Source organism: Phaseolus vulgaris, chromosome 2 (assembly GCF_000499845.2).
Source record: "Phaseolus vulgaris cultivar G19833 chromosome 2, P. vulgaris v2.0, whole genome shotgun sequence".
Taxonomy (NCBI): domain Eukaryota; kingdom Viridiplantae; phylum Streptophyta; class Magnoliopsida; order Fabales; family Fabaceae; genus Phaseolus; species Phaseolus vulgaris.
The window spans coordinates 31,386,471-31,413,157 of NC_023758.2; the positions used below are offsets into that span (position 1 = coordinate 31,386,471).

General features: G+C 32.0%; 4 protein-coding genes and 1 long non-coding RNA gene across 7 annotated transcripts; 2 read left to right on the forward strand and 3 right to left on the reverse strand.

Annotated features, from left to right (window-relative positions):
• Positions 1-345: 345 nt before the first annotated feature.
• On the reverse strand, positions 346-5,749 carry LOC137809693 (uncharacterized). Its single transcript, XM_068610788.1, has 4 exons — positions 5,616-5,749; positions 4,531-5,428; positions 779-1,321; positions 346-679 (listed from the first exon to the last, which is right to left on the reverse strand). The coding sequence occupies exons 2-4, from the start codon at positions 5,395-5,397 to the stop codon at positions 575-577; spliced, it is 1,515 nt and encodes a 504-aa protein (XP_068466889.1). The 5' UTR covers positions 5,398-5,428; positions 5,616-5,749; the 3' UTR covers positions 346-574.
• Positions 5,750-7,882: 2,133 nt separating this feature from the next.
• On the forward strand, positions 7,883-9,658 carry LOC137809363 (uncharacterized). Its single transcript, XM_068610486.1, has 4 exons — positions 7,883-7,887; positions 8,293-8,329; positions 8,401-8,729; positions 9,226-9,658. The coding sequence occupies exons 1-4, from the start codon at positions 7,883-7,885 to the stop codon at positions 9,656-9,658; spliced, it is 804 nt and encodes a 267-aa protein (XP_068466587.1).
• Positions 9,659-11,541: 1,883 nt separating this feature from the next.
• Positions 11,542-13,319, reverse strand: LOC137809365 (protein MAIN-LIKE 1-like). The gene is made up of 4 exons (XM_068610487.1): positions 13,086-13,319; positions 12,241-13,011; positions 11,782-12,180; positions 11,542-11,709 (listed from the first exon to the last, which is right to left on the reverse strand). Exons 1-4 carry the CDS (start codon positions 13,317-13,319, stop codon positions 11,542-11,544), a joined length of 1,572 nt encoding a protein of 523 aa, XP_068466588.1.
• A 4,713-nt stretch (positions 13,320-18,032) lies between these two features.
• Positions 18,033-19,818, forward strand: LOC137811445 (uncharacterized). Of its 2 annotated transcripts, none has more exons than XM_068613206.1 (6): positions 18,033-18,579; positions 18,677-18,791; positions 18,892-18,973; positions 19,041-19,092; positions 19,231-19,285; positions 19,370-19,818. In XM_068613206.1, the coding sequence occupies exons 1-6, from the start codon at positions 18,205-18,207 to the stop codon at positions 19,546-19,548; spliced, it is 858 nt and encodes a 285-aa protein (XP_068469307.1). In that variant the 5' UTR covers positions 18,033-18,204; the 3' UTR covers positions 19,549-19,818. The 2 variants fall into 2 exon arrangements, with proteins under 2 accessions (XP_068469307.1, XP_068469309.1); XM_068613208.1 differs by having other exon boundaries at positions 18,090-18,579; positions 18,701-18,791.
• On the reverse strand, positions 19,258-20,512 carry LOC137811448 (uncharacterized). 2 transcript variants are annotated; one of them, XR_011081084.1, is made up of 3 exons: positions 20,404-20,512; positions 19,933-20,033; positions 19,258-19,766 (listed from the first exon to the last, which is right to left on the reverse strand). It is a non-coding gene; the product is annotated as an uncharacterized lncRNA (long non-coding RNA). The 2 variants fall into 2 exon arrangements; XR_011081085.1 differs by having other exon boundaries at positions 19,933-20,044; positions 20,404-20,496.
• Between the last annotated feature and the right edge of the window lie 6,175 nt (positions 20,513-26,687).

Below are 26,687 nucleotides of genomic sequence, written 5' to 3' on the forward strand. Positions count from 1 at the left end.
TGGATGGAAAAAATTAAGGAAACACGTTAAGAAGTTAGAAATACCGCTATCCATTATTTTCAAAAGCAATTACATGACTATATTTAACTAGATTTAATTAAAACAATAAAATATTCTTTAATATTTCTTTATAATATGATATAATATTTTCATATCGCACTTTTTCATTAATCTTCCCAAATACTTCCCTTATATAGTGATTTTGGATGAGAACAATAATTACTGATTTATATGCTTTCAGGGTTTTTTGAGTGTGGAAATCGCTGTAAAAACGCATCTGAAATTTTGTTGTTGTTGTGTATACGCATCTGAATTCTAAGGATTATCTCTAGCAAAGCAGAAAAGTTATGAACTGAACCTCTGAGCTATTTCATCTGCAACTTAATTAGATAGAAATACAATTTTGTAACCAATAATAACGACACTTTTATGAATTAAAACATGAAGTTCTTTCCACAACCACCCAATTTGAGGACGATCGGGAAGAATTACAAAAATACAAGTTAACGTACGTCCAATAAATGAAGAAATGAGGTCCAAGAACCTAATTAATATTGATCCACACTTGTCATAATTAAAGAGGTTCGTGGATCTCGCCATCTCTACATATACCCACATCTATCTTCATGATTCCTGTCTTGTTCGTCTTCTTCACTCTGCAACAATTTCTCCTTGGTGCCTATCACACATGCATATCACAAAAGCTCAAAACATATAAAATTTGGAATTAAGATTTTAATAACTTCATGAAACATTGGTGTGTGTGAGAAGAACATACCCTATCCCACAGAAGCGGGTCTGGCTTTTTGTGCACCTCTATTTTTTGAAGCTGAGAAGGATCAGGCATCTGCCAGTGACATTCTGGATGAGGAACGAGATGTCTTTCATATTCAGTGAGTGTCTGGTTCAGTGTGGAATTGAGTTTTGCCTTTGAGAAGTAAAACACGAAAGGCTTCTGACACGGGTTTCTGCTAACAGGGCGAGTGTTGAATGCATACGCAGTGTAATCTGCTCTTCTATACCAATTCAGGAATGTTCTGGAAGGCATTTCCATCTCCCTCTGTGTGAATATCCCGCGAAATATTTGAACAGCAAAACCCCACGAAACTGAAATGGTCCATTTCCTTTTCTTGTCGTAGCAAATGGATTGCTGAACGAGGGATGCTGAGTCAAGCTTCATTGGAATGGTAAGCCTTTGAAGGGCTTCTACTCTGGTAGCATTCGGGAAGATTGGCTCAACCACATCAAGGTGGTGCAGTGACACCAATGGAGTCACTGGGTGAGCTGCAAGAAGCCCGAACAGGTTCCCATACACATCGTACTGTTTCAACAAAACAAGGCGTGTCAGTGTAAGAGTTTGCTTCAACTCATTGTGCAAAAATCAACGTGAAATTTTATCAGTGGAATGCTTGTTCACCAAATAAATAATTTTTTTTTGCAATGTGACTGTTATTAATCACACCTAATCAGTGGAAAAACAACAAAAGTCCTCATCATATAGTGTGGTGTTGCTTGCTCAACTACCCAAAAACTATACTGATTAAACTCAAAATATAAGGTACCTAAACTGTAACTCTATATATGAAGCCCTTGCAACGAAATGGTAAAGGAAGAGTGTTTAGAAAGCTATGCAAATTAGAAAACAACATAGAAGAGGTACAAAGTTGGTCACCACCCACCGTCCCATAATGGATCGTGTTTGTTTGCAAGAGATTTGCAGTTAGATGCAAAATATCACTTTCAAACTAATCAAGTTCAGTAGCAACTGCTTTGGTATATAATGTAATACAATAACTAAAACATTTGACAGATAGCACCCAACTTACATAAAAGACAATCCAAACATACTCTATTAGTGTTTTTTTTTCCAAAGCAATCTTCTTTAAAAAGTGTGGTACGTTTTCTTAGCCAAATTTAAATATCAGTTGAATTGTTTGTAGAAGACTGTTTTTAATTTTCCGTTGGTATTGGTTATATGTTCTTCAATGTTTATAATTTTATATTATATTAGCACTTTTAATTTTGGATGATGATATAACATGAAAAACATATTAAAATAATAGTATTGAAGTTTGTAACGTATAAAAAATATAGATTTACAATATATCATTACTTAAAATATATCCATAGTGTTTACAAATGAAGGTGTTAACAATTTATTACTCTTCTAACAATACATGACTAGATACATTATTTGATATCATTTTAGTATTTTGTTTCATGGCAACTTCATTCAATGTTTAATATATATATATATATATATATATATATATATATATATACACACCTGGATTTTTTTTACATGATTTATCCATAAATATATGCGTATATAGTACTTTTAAAATAATTTTTAGTTAAAATATAATTTTAACTAATTTATATTAAAGAAAAAATGATAAAAAATTAAATAAATAAATTGAAGTATCTTAAACAAATAAATTGAAGAATTTGAGAGATATTGAAACTTATCTCATTATATTTAATATCGATTAGAGATTTTAAGCATTGATTATAATAATTACATACTTAAAAATAATAATTTATTTAATTCAATAAATATTGAAATATTTAATTTGATGTAACATTTTTCTATCTTATATATTAAATGTATACCTTAAAAAGTACAAAAGTTTTTAAAAAATATATACTGAGGAATTTATTTCGGTCATCAATTTAATGAATTATTTTTGTCTAATATTTTTTATCTTTATATTTTAACCAATGCTCTCAGCTATACATAAGGTTAGTAAAATAGTTGACACTGTCTCAGATCAGAAAGGAAAAATATAAGATGATGTATCTTATTTTCAGAAATAAACATAAACTAATAATACAAGGTGGATATATAATATTTTTTAGGATCCAAAGTGCTTCTCTAGAAACTTTTTTATTAAATAAAAAATAAAAGGTATTAAAAAAAATAGTAAAACATGATGTATTTTCCTTTCTTGTTTTTTCGCAGTTAAAGTTACTCTTTGTTTTTTTTCCCTATCTGTGCAGGTTTATATACAAAGGTTCTATTTATGATAAAAAAGTTAAACTTTTTCTATTTAAAAATTTCCACACACGCTAATTAATTCAACCAATCTAATTGATGAATTTACTAAAGAAATTGAAATGAAAAAAATCATTTTAAAACTAACCTATACTTATTTCACTTCATTTTTTAAAAAACCTATAACTTTACTTTCAAACAAATGTATTTGTTGAAAACTAAATAAAAGCTACCAAAAAAGTTAAATGTATTTAATTTGATATATGCATAACCTGGTTGTAGAAATAGAATAATGTTTTAAGAGTGTTGATATGTTGACAAGTAACCATCAAATTATAATTGAAAAGAAATTTTTTTATTTTATTAAAATAAAACAATTTTAAATTTCCATTGATTAAATACAATTGTGAAAGTATATTTTTCATGTTTTAAAAGCAGTTATGAGTAATTTGTATAGTAGAAGTTTATTTGGGAAATAAATTATAGTTAGAAAGAAAAGAGAAAGATATAATGCAGACCACCGACACCATTGAGATAGCTTTGTACTGTTGTGAATAGCAGTAAAATGGAAAGTTGTAGTGTTGTATCTTTCACCACTTCTCCCTCCCATTGCTTTCTCCTTTCTCCATCACACTCATTCACTTCTCAACAAAACACATCAACATTATAAATCCCCATTCCTATGCCATATCATTTCACGAGTAACTGTGTCCCAACTTTTTTTAATCAAATTTTCTGTCAACTATTTTAACCTTAAATATAATAAATTATTTTGAAATAATCGTTTTTAATTAATTTTCCAATCAATTCAAAGGGTCTTGTAAATAAAGACTGATTGGGTAATATTTAAATAAATAAAAAATCTGAAAAAATAAATAAATATGGAACATTTTAAAATACTTCTATCCTATTTTTAGAGCTTTTTAAAGTTACTGTTGTTTTATATATGGACAAAGTTTCGTTTCCCACAGTAAATAACACTATTCGAAACCTTTATAATGATATTATAATATTTTTAATTAAAAATTAAAATAAAATAATTAAAATACTAATTTATTTGCTTTTTAAGAGTATGTTTTTACTGTAATGTCAAGTAGCAGGGTCCTTTATATATTCATGTGTTTATTTTGAATAGATTACATTAAAGTATAATTTTAATCGTACCTTGTGAGGATGATCAATGAGATAAACTTAACAAAATCTAGTTTTAGAAATATTTTTAATTTTATAAATAGTCTAAAATCATTTTTTTACATTTGGTTAAATACGGGCAAGACCTAATAAATTTAGCTTAAAACTTAGAAAAAACAAGTGTCTTATACTTGAATTAATTAATTAATTATGAAAAAGAAAAAGAAAATATTTTATTGATAATAATATATTCACAATCTCAATTTTTTTATAAAATGAGAATACAACTCCTAATATTATTATTTTAATATTTTTTTATATCATTTATAAAATTATTTTATATTATATATTTATTTCTAAATTCATATTAGTAATTTATTAGTAGGGGAGAATTAGGAAGAAACCTGGTGAAAGCCGATTTCCTTAGTGAGTGGAACGCCGAGTTCAGCCATGCAAGCTTGCATTCGATCATCGGAGCCATAAAGAGCAGGGTACCGCTGAATACAACGGTCCTGAATTTTGCTCAGAGCTTTGGCCAAGGGGTAGCTGATGGCGAACCCACCTCCGCCGTAGGCCATGCCGTACGAGAAAAATATGTTCTGCAAGTGACTCTCCGACAAGCTCCCAATGTAGTACATGTGGTTGTGGTCGTACTTGTTCAGAATCTTCAGCAGGTTGTCGGTCACGAAAACGGTGTCGTCGTCCCCCATGACGAACCACCGGACGTCCTTCAGCCCCAAACGCAGCGTTTCGGTGACGATGCGGGAGATCCGAATGGCGGAGCGGTGACCCAGCTTGTTGGTGTAAACGAAATTGGAGGTGTCCGTGGAAACCTTCACCGGCGGCAACCCTTCCTTGGGGTCCTTCTTCACGTGATCGTCCAGCCACACCACTCCCCTCATCTCCTTCTTCCTGTACCAAATCTTTATGTAATTCTTTCTGTGCTCCCACAGCTTCGACGACGCCGCGATTCCGAACACCACGTGACGGAGCTCCGTTTTCTGATTCCCCGTTCCGGTGCGGGAAGCGGATGAAGATTCTCTCTTCTCCGTGACGTTTGCATATGGGATAGAGGAAGAAGAGAGGTGGTTGATGATGAAAGGCGCGTGGTTGCAGGCGCCTGAGGAGGTGGAGACAAGCTTCAGAGTGTAAAGCATGTAGGTGAGCGAAACGAACAGCATTAGCCATACCATAAGCTTCTGTGAGGCTGAGGATCGTGCCTGCGCCGGACATCGTCCCTGATCCCACGTTACTTTCTCCAAATCTTTCATTCTTCCACTTCCCTTACTTAACTTCTCTCCTCTATAAAATAATAATACAAAATATATTGAGAACCTTGTATACTCTGAAAAAAGATTATCAATGTATATTTTTCTAATGAATAATAGAAGAAAACAATGTTAATAGTACGTTCGAGATACGGAAACACAGTAGGAGGTAAGGAGTGAGTTTTAATGCAGTTAATTTTGAGGAAGATGCAGGAAATTACCGAGTTAAGTGAAAGAGAATGAAGGTAGAGGAGCATGCAGAGGTAGCAAGTTCCTCGATAGCAATACCAACCAATAGTTGTAGTTATAGAGTGAGTAAGAGTGCGTTGGGGTGATGGGTTTGTATATATGCAGTGGCAATGGGGAGAGTGAATGAATTAGATAAATACTCGTTATCGGAGTTAGACAAACGTCTACATTTCTACTTTCATAAGCTTCCTACACATGCCATATATGACAATTAGCAATTTTCACTTCTCTTTGTTTTTACTTTGCTGGGGTTAAGTGCTTAACTACTTTCCATCCAAAGCAACACACACTACTCTATCATCTACAACTCCTTATGGTAAAGTCCTTCCCCTTTGTCTTTTTCTTTCGTTTATCTTCTTTATACTGCCCAACTGCAACACATAACAAAATTATTATACCAATTCTTCTTTTTAACTTACATCAATTTATGTTCAACAATATCTCAATTAGTTTATGAAATATGAAAGATCTATGATTCTCTCTGACCATGATAAGTGATAGACAACATATCGTTAACAATATAATCGTGTGCTTCAAATTTTCATTTCGGACGAGACTTCTTTTCTATTTAGCAATGTTTCTTTTCTTGATAAAACCAGAGTTTCTTATCCTCAAAAGAAGTCAAAACCTTTTAAGGAAAAAAAGAAAGCAATCAATTTCTTCCAGCAACTATTTGTTGCACATACATAACACCTTTTACGTAGCACTTACCATGCTGAAGTTAGTGGGAAGAGATTTTCTGCTGATTTCATTCGACTAGATGATATATAACCATATAGTTATTGCTAAATAGTTCACCTTTTTCACCTGGTCAACAGGTGTGGCTGTCATCGAATTAATTTTTACATACTATTTTACAACAGGTGTGGTTTTCATGATAGAGAATATGTATAACAAGATAATGCTTAAGGTGCATCTTTCATTAAATCAATGAGTTTAATTTGTAAATATTGTAAGAATAATAAATGCATTTTCTTAAAGTCAAAAGGTTTTCTTTATTACGTGTTAATTTATCGTAAAAGTACTTAAAAATCTGCATGATACTTTATTCTGTCTCTCTTCGAGTTTTCTTCCCACTGAAAAGCTTTATAATCTATACTATTCATTTGTCTGAAGTAAATTTATCTTATAGAATTTCATGAAAAATGCTGATGACATTCTGTGAATTGTCACAACTTGCATGTCCAAGCTGTAAACATGCATAAAGCAGAAGCAGAAGCAGATGACTAATATAAAACGGTATTTATTTTTCCTTTAATGTATAATACAATACTGGGAACAACATATAATAATGAGAACTTTTACCCCACTAAACCACGATGAATTGTACATGTTTTTGAAAAACATAGTAAACATAATTTTTTAACTTTTTATTTTAACTTTTATCTAAACTAATTTTAGCGAATTTATTTAATTTTGTTCTTGTTTACTACTCTCAAATAAACTCTCTATTGTGTTTTGCTAACTTGTGCATCCTATAAGCGCAGAAAAAAAGTCTTAAGATTAACGTCTCACTATCATATGACCATCACGATCGGCGCAACAGAACATTTCAAGGGGTAGTTGTGTCTTGCAGATTTAGCCCCTCTAAAAGTTAAATATGGGCCTATCTTTCCGTGTGGACAATTGCTTCCTGCACTCGATCAATTGTGACTGGCATCCGACATTTTTCTAAAAATCCTATTATGCCCTTGCCTTCTTCACTTTTGAAAATATTGAATGGTGAGGTAGAGGAATTTTATGGTTGTGTGAAGCTTTGCTTTGAGTTGCAAAAGAGGAGGTTACATTCATTGTTGTGCACGGACATTCAGTGTAAGCTTCCACTACAAGAAAATCATGAAATAGAAACCAATTTTTAGAGACCAAAATAATTAGTTGCAATAGTAACTAAAGTAGAGACCATTTTAGAAACTAAAAAAAAAATTAGTTTCTAAATTAGTTTCTATTATTTTCTATTATTGTTAAATAGTTTCTAAATTGGTATCTAATTAGCAACCAAGGTTTTAGAGACTAAATTTAGAAACTAAATAATTGGTATCTAAAACCTTAGTTGCTAATTAGATACCAGTTTAAAAACTATTTAACAATAATAGAAAATAATATAAACTAATTTAGAAACCAATTTTTTTTTAGTTTCTAAAATGGTCTCTAGTTTAGTTTCTATTGCAACTAATTATTTTGGTCTCTAAAAATTGATTTCTATTTCATGATTTTCTTGTAGTGTTCGCTTGCCAAGTTAATGAGGTAAGTAATCCATTTTCAGTCGTTTCTGGTTTTTGTTCGAGCTCAGTTGGTCCCGAATATCGGAATATGGAATTCTGTTTTTTTTTACTACAGATATTAATATCCGAAAGTCAAATTTTTCAATACGGATATTAATATTCGGAAGTGTGGTTCGTTGCTTCCGGACGCTCATGTCCGTAGTTCATAATTGGCTTACGGATGTACATATCCGAAAGCTAACTATTGATATTTTTTTTGTTATGGATTTATTTATCCGGAAGCTAAGTGTTCATTTTTTTTCAATAGCCCAATGGATACAACAGAGTCATACATGGGAGTTTAAGGGGAGATTGATGTGTGGGATGGATTAGATGATGTTGATCTAGAGCAGTCAATAAGTTATAACACATTAGATAATGAACACAGGGCACATGAATGTAGTGAGGCATTTTCTACAGATGAGGTATGGTTAATGTTGGGTTGTGAATGCTTTTATTTATGAATTATTTTAAAATTTGGCATATGTTATTGTAGGTATTTTGTGATCGAGATGAGCTGTTAGAGTGGGCGAAAAGTGTTGGCTATAGTTATGGGTTTGTTATTGTTATATTAAGGTCGGATACATGGACGAGCCAACGAGGAAGGATGACCTATGTATTGTTAGGTTATGAGAGAGGAGGTAAATACAGATGGTATAAAAAAGAAGTAGATGTCAGTCGAACGGGAAATAGGAAGTGTGAGTGTCCTTTCAGATTGCGAGGCAAATCAGTCAAAGGTGGTCAAGGGTGGATGGTTGAATTAATTTGTGGTTCTCACAATCATGACTTGACAGAGACAATGGTGGGTTATCCGTATGCTAGAAGGTAAGTATAGAGGAAAAGGTTATGGTTGAGGATATGACTAAAACTTCGGTGAATCCAAGAAATATTTTACTAACCATGAAAGAGATAAATGAGAAGAATGTGACGACGATTAAGCAGGTTTATAATGCAATCACTGTTCACCAAAGATCACAACGAGGTCACATAACAGAAATGCAACAACTGATGTTGTTACTGGAGCGAGACAAGTACGTGCATTGGTGTAGGTGTGATGAGGTCTCTAATATTGTGCAAGATATATTTTGGACACACCCAAATTCAGTAAAACTGGTGAACTCATTTAATATTGTCATATTAATGGATAGTACGTACAAGACGAACAAGTATAGGATGTCGTTACTTGAGGTTGTTGGGATTACATCTACAGGTTTGACTTTCTCCGTTGCATTTTGTTTACTAGCAGCAGAAAAGGAAAATAATTTTTTTGGGCCCTTGACAGACTTAAAGGGTTGTTTTTGAGAGTTGATTCATGCCCTAGGGTGGTGGTATGTGATAGAGATGTTACCTTAATGAATGCAATTAGAATGGTGTTTCCTGAAGCTTATAATTTGCTCTGTCGATTTCACATTGATAAAACTGTGAAAGCAAAATGTAAAATGTTGGTGCATCCAAGAGAGGCATGGGATCAAGTAATGGACGTGAGGGGATCCGTTGTGGATTGTGATATTGTTGAGGCCTTTGAAGATCGTGTCAATGCTCTTCGAGTTGTCTGTTCTCCATGGCCTATATTTGTTGATTATGTGATGGATACATGGTTACGTCCACATAAAGAAAAAATTGTCAAGGCATGGATAGATAAGGTGATGCACTTAGGAAACACAACAAGTAACAGAGTTGAGGCGACACACTGGAGTCTAAAGTCTTTAGAATTCGATGGGGGATTTATGTTTCTGCTGGGATTCCATCAATAAGATGATTATTTTACAACATAATGCAATCAAAGATTCATTCCAAAAGAGTTTGCATGTGGTTTGACATCGGTTTAAGGTTACAGCTTACAAAAAATTGTTAGGTTTTGTATCTAAATATGCTTTGAACCTTTTTTCGAAAGAGCTTGATAGGGTTAAATCAATGGGGTTTGATAAAAGTAGGTGTGGATGCAGTCTTACATGTACTCATGGTCTTCCTTGTGCGTGTCAATTGCCTTCATTTGGTGTTGGTAGCATACCACTTAAATCAGTACATGTGATGTGGACTCGTTTAAGCTTTGAAGACATTGCAACTGAACAATCTTCATCTGAGTTGTCAATTGATAAAGAGTTTGAGGTCTTCACGAAGCAGTTTAAAGAGTTGGATGTTGCAGGTAAGGTTAACATCAAAAGTAAATTGCAGGAGATTGCCTTTCCAAAGAAGACATCTATTTACGCAAGATCATAAGGTGAAAACAAAAGGTGCTGTAAAGATGTCTCGTCCTACCAAATTCATGAGATCAACTAAGCGAATCCCTTCTTATTTTGAACATGTGGATTTCTTACACTCACAACATGATAGTTGTGCAAGCAAAAAAATCTAATGAAGAAAGCTTACCAGAAATTGTTCCAGCAAAATGTATTCCTTTCCTTGATCAGTTCCCTGTAGGGTATCATCCATATATTGTTGATGTTGTTGACGTTAAGGCTGATGGCCATTGTGGCTACTGTGCTGTTGCTGCCCAATTGGGAATGAGAGAGGAGTCAATGAATTTGTTAGAAAAACTAAGTTAATGGAGACAATAATATGTTCAACTCTTTGGTGGTGATGATAAATATGAATACTTGAAGAAGTCACTTCTAGTGGAACACATGTCTATGGTACCAACCACTAACACCATTTCATTTTTACATTGCATTTCTTTATTTAACTTTGTTTCTCAATTGTACTTGCAGGCAGGAACAGATAAGTGGATGACAATTCCAGACATGGGATATGTTATTGCAAATCGGTATAATGTCATTCTTGTTTCTTTGTCCATGTTACAATCATTGAGTATTTTTCCTTTAAGAACCCAAGCACCAAGTAACTTCCGTCATCACCAAATCATTGCAATTGAGCATGTCCACGGAAATCATTTTGTGCAGGTATAAACTAAACCAATCAAGATTTATGTGCTAAATTAAGATTTATGTACCTTATATTTATTACCTTTATAGGTCAAGCTCAAAGATGGTTGTCCAATTTCACCTACGGATATATTGTGGGAATCACATCGTTATCCGGCGGCCCAAACTTGGTCAACATACTACACTAGCCGGATACAAGTTTATACCCAACTAATGTCCATTAGATGATATTTGTAATCATAACATTTGTAATAGATACTTAATGTTTAGGTTTATGGATGTTTAGCGTAATTGAATGTACATTTGGAATGGTTATGTATTTAGTACATTTGAAATGGTTATGTATTAAGTACATTTGCAATGTTGAATAGATTTTGGAGCTGTCCTAGACAATTATGAGGAGCATACGGATGGCCATATCCGGAACTCAAATTTTAGTCTACGAATAAAAATATCCAGAATTCTAAATGTTGTCTATGGATAAAAATATCCATAAGCCACAACTGTGCATGCGGATAAAAAAATCCGAAAGTGTGTGAGGTGTCTACGGATAAAAATATCCAGAAGCCAGTGAGGTGTCTATGGATGTCAATGACCGGAAGTGAGTGAGGTGTCTACTAAAACAGAAGTAACATGAAGCAAAAATCGATAAGGTTCAATTATAAAATCCATATTGAAACATATAAATAAGGTTCAAATCATGGATAAAAATATTACATAAAAAAGAAATCCTAATACATTATCCAAATACATTGTCAATCATTCCTACGTGCATGTCTCCTGACATAAACAACTTTTTCATCAGTCGCTCCTTGTGCTAACATAATGGCTGCTTGTATGCCTTCCCAAACAGGGCTGCCCTCCACGACATCGTCATGATCAAGTAATGGTTGCAATGTCTCTGTAATTCTACGACAAATACCCTACAAGCATGAATGACATACTATTAGAAAAAGATAATACAAATTAATACGTTAACAAGGTTAGAAGCATACCAGAGCAGAATGTGACTCCTCAGGATGACTTGGCACTGCTTCATGATCACATGCATCTGAGGGTACCGGTACAGGACGGTCATCCTCATCCATATTAATCACATATGGATGTGATACAGATCTAAACCAAGCAATGTACTCTTGAACGCAAGCGTCGGGATGAGGTGCTATGGCATAGTCATGTATGACATAATCATTGAAATGTAACCATCGACGGTCCATTTCATTTGTATCCGGATGACCATGTCCAAGTACAGATGGGTTGCGATGGATGATCTGTGTATAGCCATAATGACGCAGAACACGTTTTGGCATGTGCAACTGTGTCCAATTTCCAAGCCTCGAATAACCACAGAATAAGGAAATCCACTCGAATGAACGTTCTTCCCTGTGCTCGTTCTATGGTCAAAACCGAATGGAAGTTGGTGTCAATGTATCCAACTGTTATCGAACAACAACAATTGAAGTACCTTTTCCAGCATCATATAGCCTACATCGAGGTTGATCTTCAGAATACAATGTTTGCATACGTCTCATCCCTATAGACGGGAAGTGCTCATAAATCCACCCCTGCAACAATGTCACATAACCAGCTAGTTGCTTAGTGTTTGCATAACTATAATCTCCTAGTTGCTCATACATGTGAGTTAGGACAGCTGCTGCCCAAGAATATCCCTCGGTAAGCCTCAAATCAACAAAAAATCCAAGATAAAACACACTGACTGATGTAGCATTCTTGTCCGCAAAAATAGTGCAAACGACAAGGTGAAGTAAGTATGCTCTGGCAGCCATAGTCCACTGCCTCCTTGAGCATGCGTCTTCATACACATCTCTTAACCAACTCAGGCGCACATGAACTCCCCGGCAGTGTCTTGTTTCTTCAAATGCAAGTGCACGGTCAACACCGAGGAATTCTACCAATAAATCATTTGCTGAATCTGAATCTAAGGTTTCCTGCGTGTAAAAATGACTGACAATGGGTAAATGCAACAAATTTGACACATCATCAAGAGTGATGGTCATCTCCCCAACCGGTAAATGAAAATTGTTTGTCTCTGCATGCCACCTCTCTACAAAAGCACACATCAGTCCTTGGTCTAAACTCTCATAAATAGCATGAAGCAGACCACTTAAGCCAGAATATTCTACAGCAGCCTGTATGCGCTCATGAGTTGCTCCTAACTTATTTATCTTCCTCCCATGTGAAATGACCTTCAGCTCACCACAATCCTACAATAATCAACATATATAATCAATAATCCAGAATAGATAACAAATACAAAAAGTTATTTTTCATTACTTACCAAACCATCCCACAACTGTTTGGCTACATGATGTTCATAATTAACAAGTAAGAACTTATCCAATGGCCCTCCTGGATAGCCTTCATCATCAACTTCAACTTCTTCTTGTTCAATATAATCTTCAAACTGTTCATTTGGAATTGAAGTACTAGGACCACCCCGTTTTCTTCTAACCGATGCAGTTGGTCGCACACGATCCAAATTAGAACTTCCTCCACCTCTAGTTCGCACCATCTTACATTTCATAAAAGTAACATTCAATCTAACATATATAAAAAAATTATAACACATATAGTTTAAAAATATCCATAACCCATTATTGAAGTACGGATAAAAATATCCGCAAGCCACTATTGAAGTGCGGACAAAAATATCTGGAAGCTAATATTGAAGTGCGGATAAAATAATCCGAAAGCCATTAGTGAAGTGTGGATATAAATATCCGGAAGTCAATATTGATCTGCGGATAAAATTATCTGGAAGCCACTATTCTACAGCAGATAAAAAACTGCGATGAAGGGTACCTTGACTTCTTCGACGATGGTTTCCTCTACCTGTGATGATGAAGCTCACTCACGGCGAAGCAAACGAACAGAGCGAAGGTGGTTGACGGTGTTGAACGGTGGCTGACGGTGTCTCCCTGCAGCTGCTTCACGCACAAAGGAAGAAGAAGAACAATAGGATTGGGTGCTTACATTGGGTGCATATCACATTTTATGTATTTTTTAATTTCATTAAGGGTAATTTGGTCTTTTCGTAGATATGATTGGGTACTAGTTAAAAAACATCGGGTGTAGGGAAAATATGCCTTTCGAGTGTTGGCCTGCCTGGAAGATGGTATATCCAGACCCAAACGATATACTATGGGCCCAAAAAAAAGGCTTGACAAACCATGCGCTAACCCATGGAGACTGCTTCTTCCTGCACCTCCATTTGTTCTTCTCTCACTCCATAATTTTTTTTAATTCCAGAAATGTTTTTGTAATATTTTAGATTACGTAATTTGGAATTTTTTTCCAAATTCTTAATTAACTTCTGAATTATGTAATTCAGAATTTTTTTTCAGATGCATGATTAGTTTCTAAATTACATAATCCAGAAGTCTTTTCTAATATGATATTAGCTTCCATATTATGTAATTCATAAACTTTTCGGATTAAATAATCTAGAAGTTACTCTCAAATCCAAACTTCCAGTTATATAATCCAGAATACCATTTTTAAAAATATATTCTGGATTACATAATCGGTAAGCTATTTCGACATCCGATATTAACTTCCAGATTAGATTATGTAATTCAAAAAATATATGATTTTTTTAAATTGATTTTGGATTTTATAAATCTATTTGAGTGACAAAGCAGAATAAAAAAGTATTTTAACGTTCTATATAAAGTGACACAATGCAAGAAAAAATAGTGCCGGTGATCATACTAGAAGTTTTTAAAATGTATTAAGCTTGCAAATTATAATGATTTAACATTTTTATAGGCCGCTCTGCATTGTTTCTAGTAGCCAATTAACCTTGATGGTATTACTATTAATTAAGAAACAATGGATTAAGTGCACAGCATAGGCTAGAAATTGAGAAAAACTCCTTTCTAATTGAGTGTACATTCAAAAATGGGGATTGCTAACGGAGAGTGAGAGAAAACAATAAAAAGCATGGAACGAAAGCTACCTAAAAGGGAATACAACTCTAAAGGAACGTGAAGAACTAGTAGAATAAAAATTAATGGTGCATAACAGCAACTAGATTTTCCTCGGAGAATTGAAGCCGGAGGAAGAAGCTCTGGAAATTACAGAGATGATTGAATGAAAAGCATTAGCCGCTATCTTGGACTTAATCTGCCCTCTTTTTGGAAGTGGCTTTTGGCTTCTCAACCTGTTCCTGTTGGCAAATTCAGCAGCTGAAACACGACCCATTCTGTTGTTCATTGTAAACAAACTGGTCTTTTGAATGGAGGAAGCAAATAGTGTTTGTGTGAAGAGGTGGATAAGAGGAAATGGAAGGTTGCAAGGAGTTTATATAGAATAGAACCCCGAAAAACTCTATCGATAATATATTATAGTTAGGTAACAGAGCCGTGGGAGAGTGATGCAAATGAATATTGGGAAAGAGGGTGAAGAAGCACTGTCTCGTTGGTGTGAGTTAGGGAGCATGCCAGCTATTTTGTCTTACCCTATAAAGATTCCTTTCCTCTCAACGCATGACAAGTTCAGCGTCGAATCCATATCTTTGATTTTGAGTGAAACAAAAACAAATGTTCAAGGTGTATATATACTCGTTAATATAGTCTCTCATTTTTCTCATTTTCTTTCTCCCTTAGAAGTTGAGATTAAAGACAATTTCAATACATTTTCCTTTCTTAATCTACTAAAATAACTTTTAAAAACAAAATCTTAAATACATTTTCCTTTCTTAATCTACTAAAACAACTTTTAAAGACAAAATCTTAACGAAAAACTTAGACAATATGTTGAATGCAGACGCTAACAATACACTTGGGAACATATACTATATTATATAGTTTCAAAGATATAGGGTTATGTTCATTTCAGCCTTCACCACGAGTAGGAGTGATGAACACGTGCGGGTAAATCAGTGGGATCTTCAACCAATGCTATCTTCACTATTCGCTTGTTTCTTTCCTTGGACAGATAGGTTTTGTTGACATTTGGCGCACCAATTCAGGGAGCATGTCGCATTCTTTTGTGGCTGCATCAGTTTCAGTGTAACTACAAAATTAGCTGGCTGTGTATATTTATATTACTATAGAGCCTTCAGGTCAAGCAAATATTAATAAATGATGGTATGTTATTTGGGAGTGTATGAAACATTTTTCATGTCATTTATATATACACATGATGCGGTGTCACATGGTTATAAAACTTGTTTTGCTGATATAAAACACGGCCACCGTGCACAATGATATACAAAAACAAAAGAAGGTTGGTACCCGTTTTATGTTAATTTGTCAATGTTTCTGTCTGATATGTGTTGAATTAGTGTATTTTGTGACGGTTGACTGGATGGTGTTTGCTTGACCGAAGTTGTATAGTATGTGGAAGATTCAGGGCTGCCTCCTGTTAGGGTGGACAGAAGGACATGGACAGATAGAAATTGTCTCTGCTTCTTTCCTTGCAGAACATCTGGACGTGACTTCTCAGAATGTAGTTACTCCTGAGGCAATCAATATCGAGGTATAAATTGTTATATATACGACTCACTGCTATATATTTACGTCTTATCTGAAAAAAAAAATATACTTAAACATTCTTCTTTAAATAAACATATAACTTCACTAATAAATAAATAAATATATATATATATATATAACTTTAAATGAAGTATAATTTCATTATAATTTTTTTTAGTCACATACCTCCTTCTTAGTCGCAGTGTTAAGATAAGTTTTTTATTCCATTTTGCCACCAACCAACCACTACAAACAATCCCATCACTTGAAAATTAATAAGACACTACTCTCTCCAACATACTTAGAAGGTTATTGATGAAATTAAAGAAAAGTATGGAGGTGTAGCATAGAGATATGGAGGTGCAAGGAGAATTTGCCGAAATCTAGGGTTTGGGTTCCTGCTGATGTTGACTAAGCAAATTAGGGTAGTTTCTTCTTGCACCCCCACAATGTTATGCAAAGACAAAACAGTCATATTATATTTTAAAAACCCTAAAATGCACTTAAGACCTGAAATATTCTTTTCTTCCTTTGTCACTCAACGACACCGTTCCATTCCTCTCTCAACGAACTCTATTGCCTCTCCAAGGACTCCATTCCTCTCTCAACGACATCGTTCCATCTAGTGTATCTGTTGGTGGGAGAATGGTGGTTTCTTTTGATGAGTTACTAGATAAGAAGGTAAGTATTTTTTTTCTTCTGAATGTGCAATTTCATTTTTTCTTCGAATTTTCGTTTCTGCAGTTCATACGTATTATTTCAGACAATGTAGTCTGATAATTTTACAGAATAAAGAATTTGTATTTGTTTTTCCACATTTTGGATTATGGAATCTGCAAAAAATCCCGGATTGAGGAATTAGTAAATCTTTTGGATTGGTGAGTCCGGTAAGAATTTCAAATTGACTCTTTTGGATTGGTGAGTCCGGTAAGAATTTCAAATTGACTCTTCTAGTAAAATTTCGAATTGACGCGTCCGGTAACCTAGATTGGTGCTTCTGGTAGTACATAATCTCTAAATAGCAGTGTTAGGGACTTCAATATTATGGAGTATCTTAAGTTTCCCTTGGAGTCAAAAGGGGTCTTACCTTTCCCCCTCATCTGAAAAACAAAATGATTCACTTCCGGATTGATGAATCCATAGCACACTCCTGGATCCCGATTTCCGATAACCACAAAAACACCATAACCACCAATGCTCAAAAAAAACTTAATTCTTAACTCTAGAAGCCAAGCAACACTTCGACAACGCAACTCACTCCTCCACCTTGCTCCGTGCAGCTAAAATTACTATCCACCAGTATCTGAGATGAATGAAGAAGATGGACAGTGTCAAACAAACTGCACCACGGTGCCCTTTCTCAAATAAAAGGCCAAGGCTAGTTTTGAAAATTATAAAGTTGTGGGGGTGCAGGAAGAAAAAAGTAAGGATGCAGGAAGAAGAAGCCGTAAATTAGACTAGTCCAATGTATTGGGCCGAGGCAACAGGCTATGGGAATTAGACTTGGATCCAATCTGAAAAAATAACACAATTATTATTTATTTATTTATTTTGACTTAGATGTGTCGTGTCACGCCGAAGAGAGATGGAATAAACTGTTCAATAACTATACTAGTTTCGTAAATGGGAGCAATGAGAGAAAATGATGAGAAGTTTGCGAATCAAAATAGTGGAGGTAAAATAGTAGTAGAAATAGTTCCAAGGTGGACAAAGATGAGATAACATATTCTTGGATTTCATGTCAAGTCAGATACAGCAAAAAAAATGAAGCATCTAAGCAAACTTGGACTGATTCTTTGGTTAAAGCTAGAGAAAGCTTATTGTTCTTTTCCTCAAATAAGTCACATAAGCAGAAGGTATTAGTGTCTGTGAGTTGCCATTGCTCGTCAATGGGAATGTTTACATAAGAAAAAATTACAAATGGATGCTGTGATCAATTTACCAACCAGAACTCCATGCCATTGGCTGGGAATAGACTCCAACGTCACAAAGAGACTCGCCATCAGGTTCCCCTCCAGCAGAACAAAATGCTGCTTCCACCCAGACAACATGGAGATAAAACGACACACCACCAAGAAGAATGTCCTAAACAATTCTTCGGGTAGAAACAGAATTTTAGCAATGGCATCAAAGAAAGATCCCAATTCTCAGCAAAATTCTCTCTCTCCAGCAGAGACTGTAGATCAGTACTTCGCAAGCATCAACGGCAAAGATCTGGCACAATTGGACGAGTGCATATCCGAAGATGCTTGCTTTGAAGACTATGCCTTCACCAAACCATTCCAGGGAAAGAAGGTTTGTTTCTGAACCATACAAAATCTTACCAAAACTAAGCCATGGTTGATTGCAAAGAGTAAATAGCTTTGCTAGATATCTAAAAATAACATTGCAGGAAGTAATGCGCTTCTTACAACAGCTTACTGAATGCATGGGCCGGAATGTGAAATTCAGGGTGAAACATATATACGAGGGAGATGATTTAACTGCAGCAGCAAACTGGCATATGGGTCATATTTCTTTCCTACATTTATAAATTTTTTCGTTAATATTTAGTGTTTTCTTGAGAAAGAAATGCTCAAGAGGTTGGTCATAATTGTGGTATGGCAGAATGGAAAGAGAAACAAATCCCATTCACAAGAGGTTGCACCTTCTTCAAGTTAAGAAAATTAGGAGTGAACCTGATCATTTGGTAAGTAGCAAAATATTCCAGTCTTTTGTTTGTGTAAATCATGTGCTCACAATAAAAGTAAATCCAGGAGAGCTGAGGTATTGATTGAATCACCTATCAAACCAGGAAGAATAGTTTTGGTAAGCCCCAAAACGTGAATTGGTTCTTCCTTAGTATTTTTATCCTTTATGCACAACCATCTCATATCTGATAATCGTATGATACTTTTGTTTTTTTCCCGGATATGTTTAATTGGCGTTTCCTCTTCAAAAATTCAGACCCTATTGAAAAACGTGACTTCGACATTTGACAAATTTCCAAATCTAGCTGAGTGTAAGTCATCGTTCCTATATTTTACAATTCCTTTAAACTATCCAAAAAAATTCAATTAACATACACATGTGCATGTTCCTGCAGGGTTCTTGAGAAGCCCTCATGTAATACTAACATGGATATTGAAAGTTTACAATATATTTATAGCATCTTGGCTTCATCCTCTCCTAGATGGCTACATAAAGCTATGGAGCTTCTTTGTTCGATTACTAAGCTCTGCAATCACTCTAGTGTTTTTTATTTCTAAGACTTTCTTCAAGTAAGAATCACCTATATTACATCTAAGAACTGCTTGCACCAGATGGTTAGAGATTGTCACCTTCATCGGTACTCTCCATAAACAATAGAGCAACCAACGGTCCAATAACAGGTGGCAGTGGTGGAGGCTTGCTATAGGCGACTATTGGGTCAGCCATTTCTATCCTCGTTTTGCTAGCTTCATTCTCCTCTTGTGTCTTAGGTGTTGAAGTCGCCAATAATCCTGTTTCACGCATAAAATTATGTTTAATAAATAAGTTTTCTTATCATATAAAGCTCCCGCAGTTTAACAAGTAACAAACTAACAAAAGCTTCCAAAAATAAAAACAAAATAGTCAACGTATTCAATACAATCTATACAATACAAAAGTAGAAGGCATCAACAATACCCCGTGATCCATTCATCGAGTACTTTCGCCAGAACCTGCATTTTGCAGGCAGCACGAGTGCAACAGAACCCCGCATTTTTTCTACAGCTGCCGTCCGTTACCTGAAAACATGCTTTAGATTTATGAATAATCCATCGTGAGAAAAAACACGCAACTGGCAGAGATAACGAAAAATTGATGCATATCAGTTATTAAATGAAATGGCGCATACAAGTTTTATACAAGGTTTCAAAAAAAGGTTTACGATCACAATTTTTTCTACAAAATTAAGGATCGCAGCCATGTACTAAGCAACAATAAGATTCTTCGCACTCTTTAATCTGAAGAAGTTTTATTAAAAGAATAGAGGAAGAGTGTAAAAAATGAAGCGGTTTAGAACATAGGAGATGAGGAGCATAAAATTGGGTAAAATTAAATGAGAAAATAGGAAGCTTGGTGGAGTGTGTTTGAAGCAATGATAAGAAAACTTACAGAAAATATTGAATCTGGATTTGGAAGAAGGAGAAGAGATTGGACGAAGAATAGGCGGCAATCCAATGGAAAATAGATTGTTCCCGAAGTTTCTATCGCTCAATTTCATTTTATACACTCATAAGCGTTTTTTTGTTTTGGAGAAATTGGAAGAAGCTCAACAATTTGGACTGGACTGGACCACTAGCAGACTAACACAGCAGGCCCATGCTAATTGCTATTCACCTCACCTCCCAATTTCAACTTCCAACTTACTTGTTTTTTTTTTTTTTGGACGGAAGTTTCTCCCTGCACCATATATTTTTTATATACACCCAACATAAAATTTTAAACCCACATTGTTCTTGTTTGTTTTGAAAAAAAAACTGTAGAGAAGTGCTTGGCGTATATTTTGAACAGGACTGTTTCTTCCTGCACCTCCATACCTTCTTCTCTCACCTCCATATATTTTTGAATTTCCAAAAATGCTCCTTTATAATATTCCGGATTATGTAATCCGGAAGTCATTTTTCAAATTTGTAATTAGTTTCCGGATTACATAATCTGAAATTCTTTTTCATATGCATGATTAATTTTCTGATTACATAATCTGGAAGTCTTATTTAGCTTCCGGATTATATAATCCGGAAGTCTTTTTTCAAATGAGTTTTCATATTACATAATCCGGAAACTACTCTATGGGAGTGACATAGGAAGGATAAAATTGTATTTTCATGTTGTGTATGGAGGTGGCAGAAGAAGATATGGAGGTGCAGGAAGAAACAGTCTTTGAACAGAGTTGGTGGTGTAGTGGGTTGTTGTGGAGAGAAACTTTCATTTTTAGTAGGACTGTTTCTTCCTGCACCTCCATATCTTCTTTTGACACCTCCATACACAACATAAAAATACATTTTTATCCTTTTTAGTCACCCCATAGACTAGTTTTCAGATTATGTAATCCGGAACACATTTGAAAAAAAGACTTTCGGATTACATAATCATAAGCTAAATAACACTTCTGGATTATGTAATCCGGAAAGTAATCATACATCTGAAAAAAAACTTCTGGATTATATAATCCAAAAGCTAATTATAAATTTAAAAAATAACTTCCGAATTACATAATCTGAAATATTATAGAAGAATATTTTTGGAAATTTGAAAATTTATGGAGGTAAGAAAAGAAGGTATGGAGGTGCAGGAAGAAAGAGTCTTTTAGTAGTAGTGCAGATTGTTCTAATGTAAAAAAACCGGTCACCATACTTTTTTTTTTGGCTGAGATATCATCGGATTCCAATATCCGAAGCTAGCATATATGATTCTGATATTTTATTTATTTGTATTTTTATTGTCACCAAAAAATATAATAAAATTTCATTAAAATATTTATTTGATTAAATCATTTTTTTTCTAATTCATTTATTAAATAAAATATCTTTTTTATGATTGTATAATGACACTATGTCAGGCTCAATACTAAATCAATTGTTGTTGGAATGAGATTCTCCTTTAGATAAGAGTTGGGGGTATTTATAAAGTTAAAATTACTTAAGTGAAGTATTTTGAGATAATTGTAAACAAGAATTTAAAATAAATATGATAAATGGGTAAGTTTATCTTTAATTCTGGTAAATCGGTATCTAACATTAAGTAAATATGTCATATATTTTGGGTAGATATACTGAATATCATAATTCTTGTTACTGAATTTGAAATAGGTATGAAGGGAATGTATATATATTACTATTAGGCAACTTGAAGAGCTTCTTAATTAAGAAAAATTGTTACTGAATGATAACATAAGATGAAAAATATCATAAACAAAAAAAAGTTTAAAGTAGAAAATAAAACTTATGTGCTTCGTTAAGAGCAGTATTACTAAAAATGGTTTGGATTAAAATTAATTATTTTAGAATGAATTGATTGTTTCCAAAATATTATTAAAAGTTATTATAGATTTTAAAAAGTTTTAAATTTTATTATATTTTTTTCTTTGATCAGTCCGTTGAATACATTTTTATTATTATTTTTAACAAAATATTTTATTATTTTTATTCTACGAATGGGTTTTTACATGTTTTATTTATTCATTTATTCATATAATATTTTTATTTTAAAATATTTTATTATCATTTTAAAATATTTTCTTTTTTTATCATTGTGAGGTTCTAACATGTTTCTACTTTTAAGACACGAATAAAAAAATGCATACTTTTATAAATTTCAAGAAAACAAAATTAGATATTAAATTATATGGTCTAATTTTTTTAAGACCGGTATCCTTTTCCAAATTACAACATTTATTTTCTTTTATATTCTAACTATTTGAAGCAAATTGTTCTTCCATTGTTATTGATTGTTGTTTTTCTAATAAAGTAATATAGTGAATAATATAATTAATTCAAACTTTATTAACTTTTAAAACATGATAATATTAATTTTGAAAAACAATTAACAAAAATACCGATTTGTATTATGAATTCATTAAGTTTTCAATGATATATAGAATTTGTGATTATCATTTTTAAATATATTCACTTATAGTTGCTACCATCTTAATAAACTTGATGTCGAAACGTTTACCAATAATATTTTTCTAAACGTTAATCGTAAGTTTTCTTTATACACTTTGAAAAAATGCCTCTAATAAACCATACACTTTTTATATGTGTTCAACAAATAATCCCTTCAAATATATCATTCATAAAATCTGATAAACATATTTGACAAATGATCTTATTGATAAATTTATAACAATATTATAATAAGTTGAGTATATATGCACTGACAAACTTTTCATTTTTTTCATTAAATATAAAACCATAAAAAATATTTTCCTTGTTTCTTTTCACCAATAATTACTCTATAATTTAATATTTTACATTATAAAAACTATAAACATAGGATTTGATAAAAATAAAATAAAATTCAATCACTACAATAAAATCACCAAATAGAAACCAAAATAATTAGTTACAATAGTTACTAAATTAGATACCACTTTAAAAACTAAAAAAAAATTGGTTTCTAAATTAGTATTTATTATTGTTAAATAGCTTCTAGATTGGTATCTAATTAGCAACCAAAGTTTTAACTACCAATTATTTATATTCTAAATTTAGTAACAAAAATTTTGGTTACTAATTAGATGCCAATTTAAAAATCATATAACAATAATAGAAAATAATTTAGAAACCAAAAATAATTTAGAAACCAAAAATTTATTTAGTTCCTAAAATGGTCTCTAATTTAATCACTATAGCAAATAATTATTTTTAGTCTCTAAAATTAGTTTTTATAACGAAGTGTCTTTCAATTACTACTCTATATTTTCATGTTTTACATTTTATAAATTCAAGATTCAAGAAAGTATTTTTAGAACACTAATATGACTAATCACTTCTTTAATAATTATTTTAATAGTTAAAATGAAAAAAAAAACTAAAATATGGATATAAACTTAGGTATATTTTATGTGATTGAACATATTTTTTAATTAATAGTTGAAGATTTATTGATTTTTAAATTTAGAAATTCTAGAATTAACACTACAACAAAAAAATCACGAAGTATAAATTAATTTTAGAGACAAAAAATAATTAATTGTTATAGTGACTAAATTTGAGACCATGTTAGAGACTAATTTTTTATTTATTTCTAAATTAATTTATATTATTGTTAAATACCTAATTAATTAAAAACTTTGGTATATAATTAGATAACAATTTAAAAACCATGTAATAATAAAAACTAATTTAGAAACCAAATTTTGTTAATTTCTAAAATTGTATATAATTTAGTTAATATAACAACTAATTATTTTTATCTCTAAAATAGATTTTTTTTCATAATTTTCTTATACGATAAAAAAAACTCAATCATATATTTTTCGTGTTTTTTTATAAATTCTTATATTATTGTTAAAGTTGATATCTCACTTAGATTTTGAAACTTAAAGAAAAAATAATCATTTGTAACCATATAAAAAAATATTATTATAAAAAAATATGAAATGTTTGGATAAAAACTCATATATTCCTTCATTCTTATTTATAATGTTTAGAAATTTATTTATTTTTTACGAGATTTCAAATTCACAATGTGAAATATAAAAAACTATGAAATAAAAAATGATTTAAAATAATTTTAGTTTATATGACAGATTTAACATAATTAGAGGCTAAGACATGATATTTAAAGTTTGTTGGGTGGCTTAATTTGGAAAGGAGCATAGGTCCTACAAGAACCCTACCAACCGAACCCTGTCGATGGAGCTTTGTCGCTTCTTTTTAATCTTCTCATCTTTTTCCAAAGGGTCCATCCATATTCAAGTGCAACACAACCCATTATTTCACTCTTTATGTCTCATGCTTTACACCCACCCATTATTTCCATTTTTTATTATGTCATTTTTAAATTAAATTGTTGGAATTATATATAAAAATAAATTGCTTTCTAAAACGTCTTTTATTTAGTTATTCTTATAAAAAATATCCATTAATGTAAGCTTTTTCAAAATTACTCAAAAGTAATAAAAAATATTTTATATTCTGACATTTTTCAAGCATTTAAACCAAGAACATTCAGATTTTTAAAATAATAATATTTTCTTGACCCTCGTCAAATCAATAGTCAGCAACTTAAATATTATTATTTAGATTCAAAAGCTTATGATTATGTCTGAACTCATGATGTAAAGACAGTGCCTCCAAATAGAAAGTGTTGTACTTCTTTGAATACACGATTAATAACTTGCGTGCGATGATTTTTTAAAAACGGTGTTACGGTTGGAATAAAATAATGTATAAATTTATTATTTTGCATACTATTATTTAATTAAGTTTATTTTGATCTTAATTATTTTTATTGTTAATTTTGAATTATGAATTATAGTAATATTACATATGTAATATACATAGAGAAGACGATTTATTGAGTAGATAATTTATTCAATATTTAAACCAGACTATTATTTGACTATTTCACTAATTGATTAAGAAGTTAACAAGAAGAGAAAGATAGAGATAAAAACATATTATGTTTGTACTTCCTATTTACATGATCTAAAAACAACTCTTCTTGTATATTAGTTATATCCTCTATGTTATTTGCAGCCAAGATCTGAACCAATTACATATCATGTTTTCTTCTTTTTGTATGGGACATGATTTTTGTTTTTTTTTTTTTACGAATAATCAGAGAGGTTCTCAGGATGTGTTTGGTTTCTTACTTTAAAACTGTTTTTAATTTTTTAAATGCAACTAAATAAGTTGTTCAGAGTGCTGGTAATAGTTTATGTATGCACATTACAAGAAGTAATGTATGAACAAATAAAATATCAATACTAATAAATATATAGTGAACAAAAATATAAGAAGTACTTATTTATTTCTTACTTCTTTTGTTTAATAATATTTTTTTCATGTGATGATAAATGATTGTTGTTACTTGAAGTGTCAGCCTAGTTCAGATCTTAAGTTGTATAGTAATATTTAACATGAAAACTTTTATTTAAAAAAAATATAAGAAATACTTATTTGTTCAGGTTAGACTATCAATTCATAATTTATCAGTTTAGGATTTATCTAATTTTCTCACGAACTTTCTTTCTTCATATTTTTATAAATAATTCACTTTTAATTCTATTTTTAATATTTATATATTTTTTTATTTATAATTATTTGGTTTTGTCTTTATATGGAAGATTGAGGGTTAATTATATTGTGATTTCACACTAAATTTTGAAATTTCTCTTTAATAAATTTTTGTTCTTAAAATCTCTAATAAATTGTGTTAGAAAGTCTTATTTTTTTTATTTTGATTAATATGTTTAATTCTAATTAATCTCTTGTTTATTTAATTCAAAAGATAAATATAAATGTTTTACGAGTAAACGCTTAGAGACACACGTACACTTGCTTGATTAATTTCGATTCTCTATGAAAATTAAAATGATGATATCTTAAAAATTTTATGATGAATTCACTATTAGATAAACTTAAAGCGTCCATCTATTTTCTTTATTAACTTTAAGTGTTTATTTTTTATTTTCTGTTAAAAATATTAACCCATTTTTTCATTTATTGTTTTTCTCTGGTTGCTTTTAGATGAATTTTGAATAATAGTGATTTATTATATTTATTCTTGAATTAGTTGAAAAACCATTTTGATCGACTATATCTACTGTATTATTATATTGTCAGTGTTAGACAGACAATTAAAATCACATTTTATTTAATTATAAAACAATTAAAATCACTTAATTTAATTATAAAACGATTAAAATCACATTTAATTTAATTTAA

Coding starts and splice junctions, on each gene's coding strand:
- LOC137809693 (XM_068610788.1), bottom strand. CDS start 5,397: ATGAAAGATTTGGAGAAAGTAACGTGGGATCAGGGACGATGTCCGGCG. Junction 1,322..4,530: donor AGGAAATCGGCTTTCACCAG/GTTTCTTCCTAA, acceptor TTGTTGAAACAG/TACGATGTGTATGGGAACCT. Junction 680..778: donor ACCCGCTTCTGTGGGATAGG/GTATGTTCTTCT, acceptor CATGTGTGATAG/GCACCAAGGAGAAATTGTTG.
- LOC137809363 (XM_068610486.1), top strand. Junction 8,330..8,400: donor AGGCATTTTCTACAGATGAG/GTATGGTTAATG, acceptor ATGTTATTGTAG/GTATTTTGTGATCGAGATGA. Junction 8,730..9,225: donor GGTTATCCGTATGCTAGAAG/GTAAGTATAGAG, acceptor TTCATGCCCTAG/GGTGGTGGTATGTGATAGAG.
- LOC137809365 (XM_068610487.1), bottom strand. CDS start 13,319: ATGGTGCGAACTAGAGGTGGAGGAAGTTCTAATTTGGATCGTGTGCGA. Junction 13,012..13,085: donor AACAGTTGTGGGATGGTTTG/GTAAGTAATGAA, acceptor TGATTATTGTAG/GATTGTGGTGAGCTGAAGGT. Junction 12,181..12,240: donor CTGGAAAAGGTACTTCAATT/GTTGTTGTTCGA, acceptor TTTTGACCATAG/AACGAGCACAGGGAAGAACG.
- LOC137811445 (XM_068613206.1), top strand. CDS start 18,205: ATGGATGCTGTGATCAATTTACCAACCAGAACTCCATGCCATTGGCTG. Junction 18,792..18,891: donor AGCAGCAAACTGGCATATGG/GTCATATTTCTT, acceptor GTGGTATGGCAG/AATGGAAAGAGAAACAAATC. Junction 19,093..19,230: donor AACCAGGAAGAATAGTTTTG/GTAAGCCCCAAA, acceptor TCAAAAATTCAG/ACCCTATTGAAAAACGTGAC.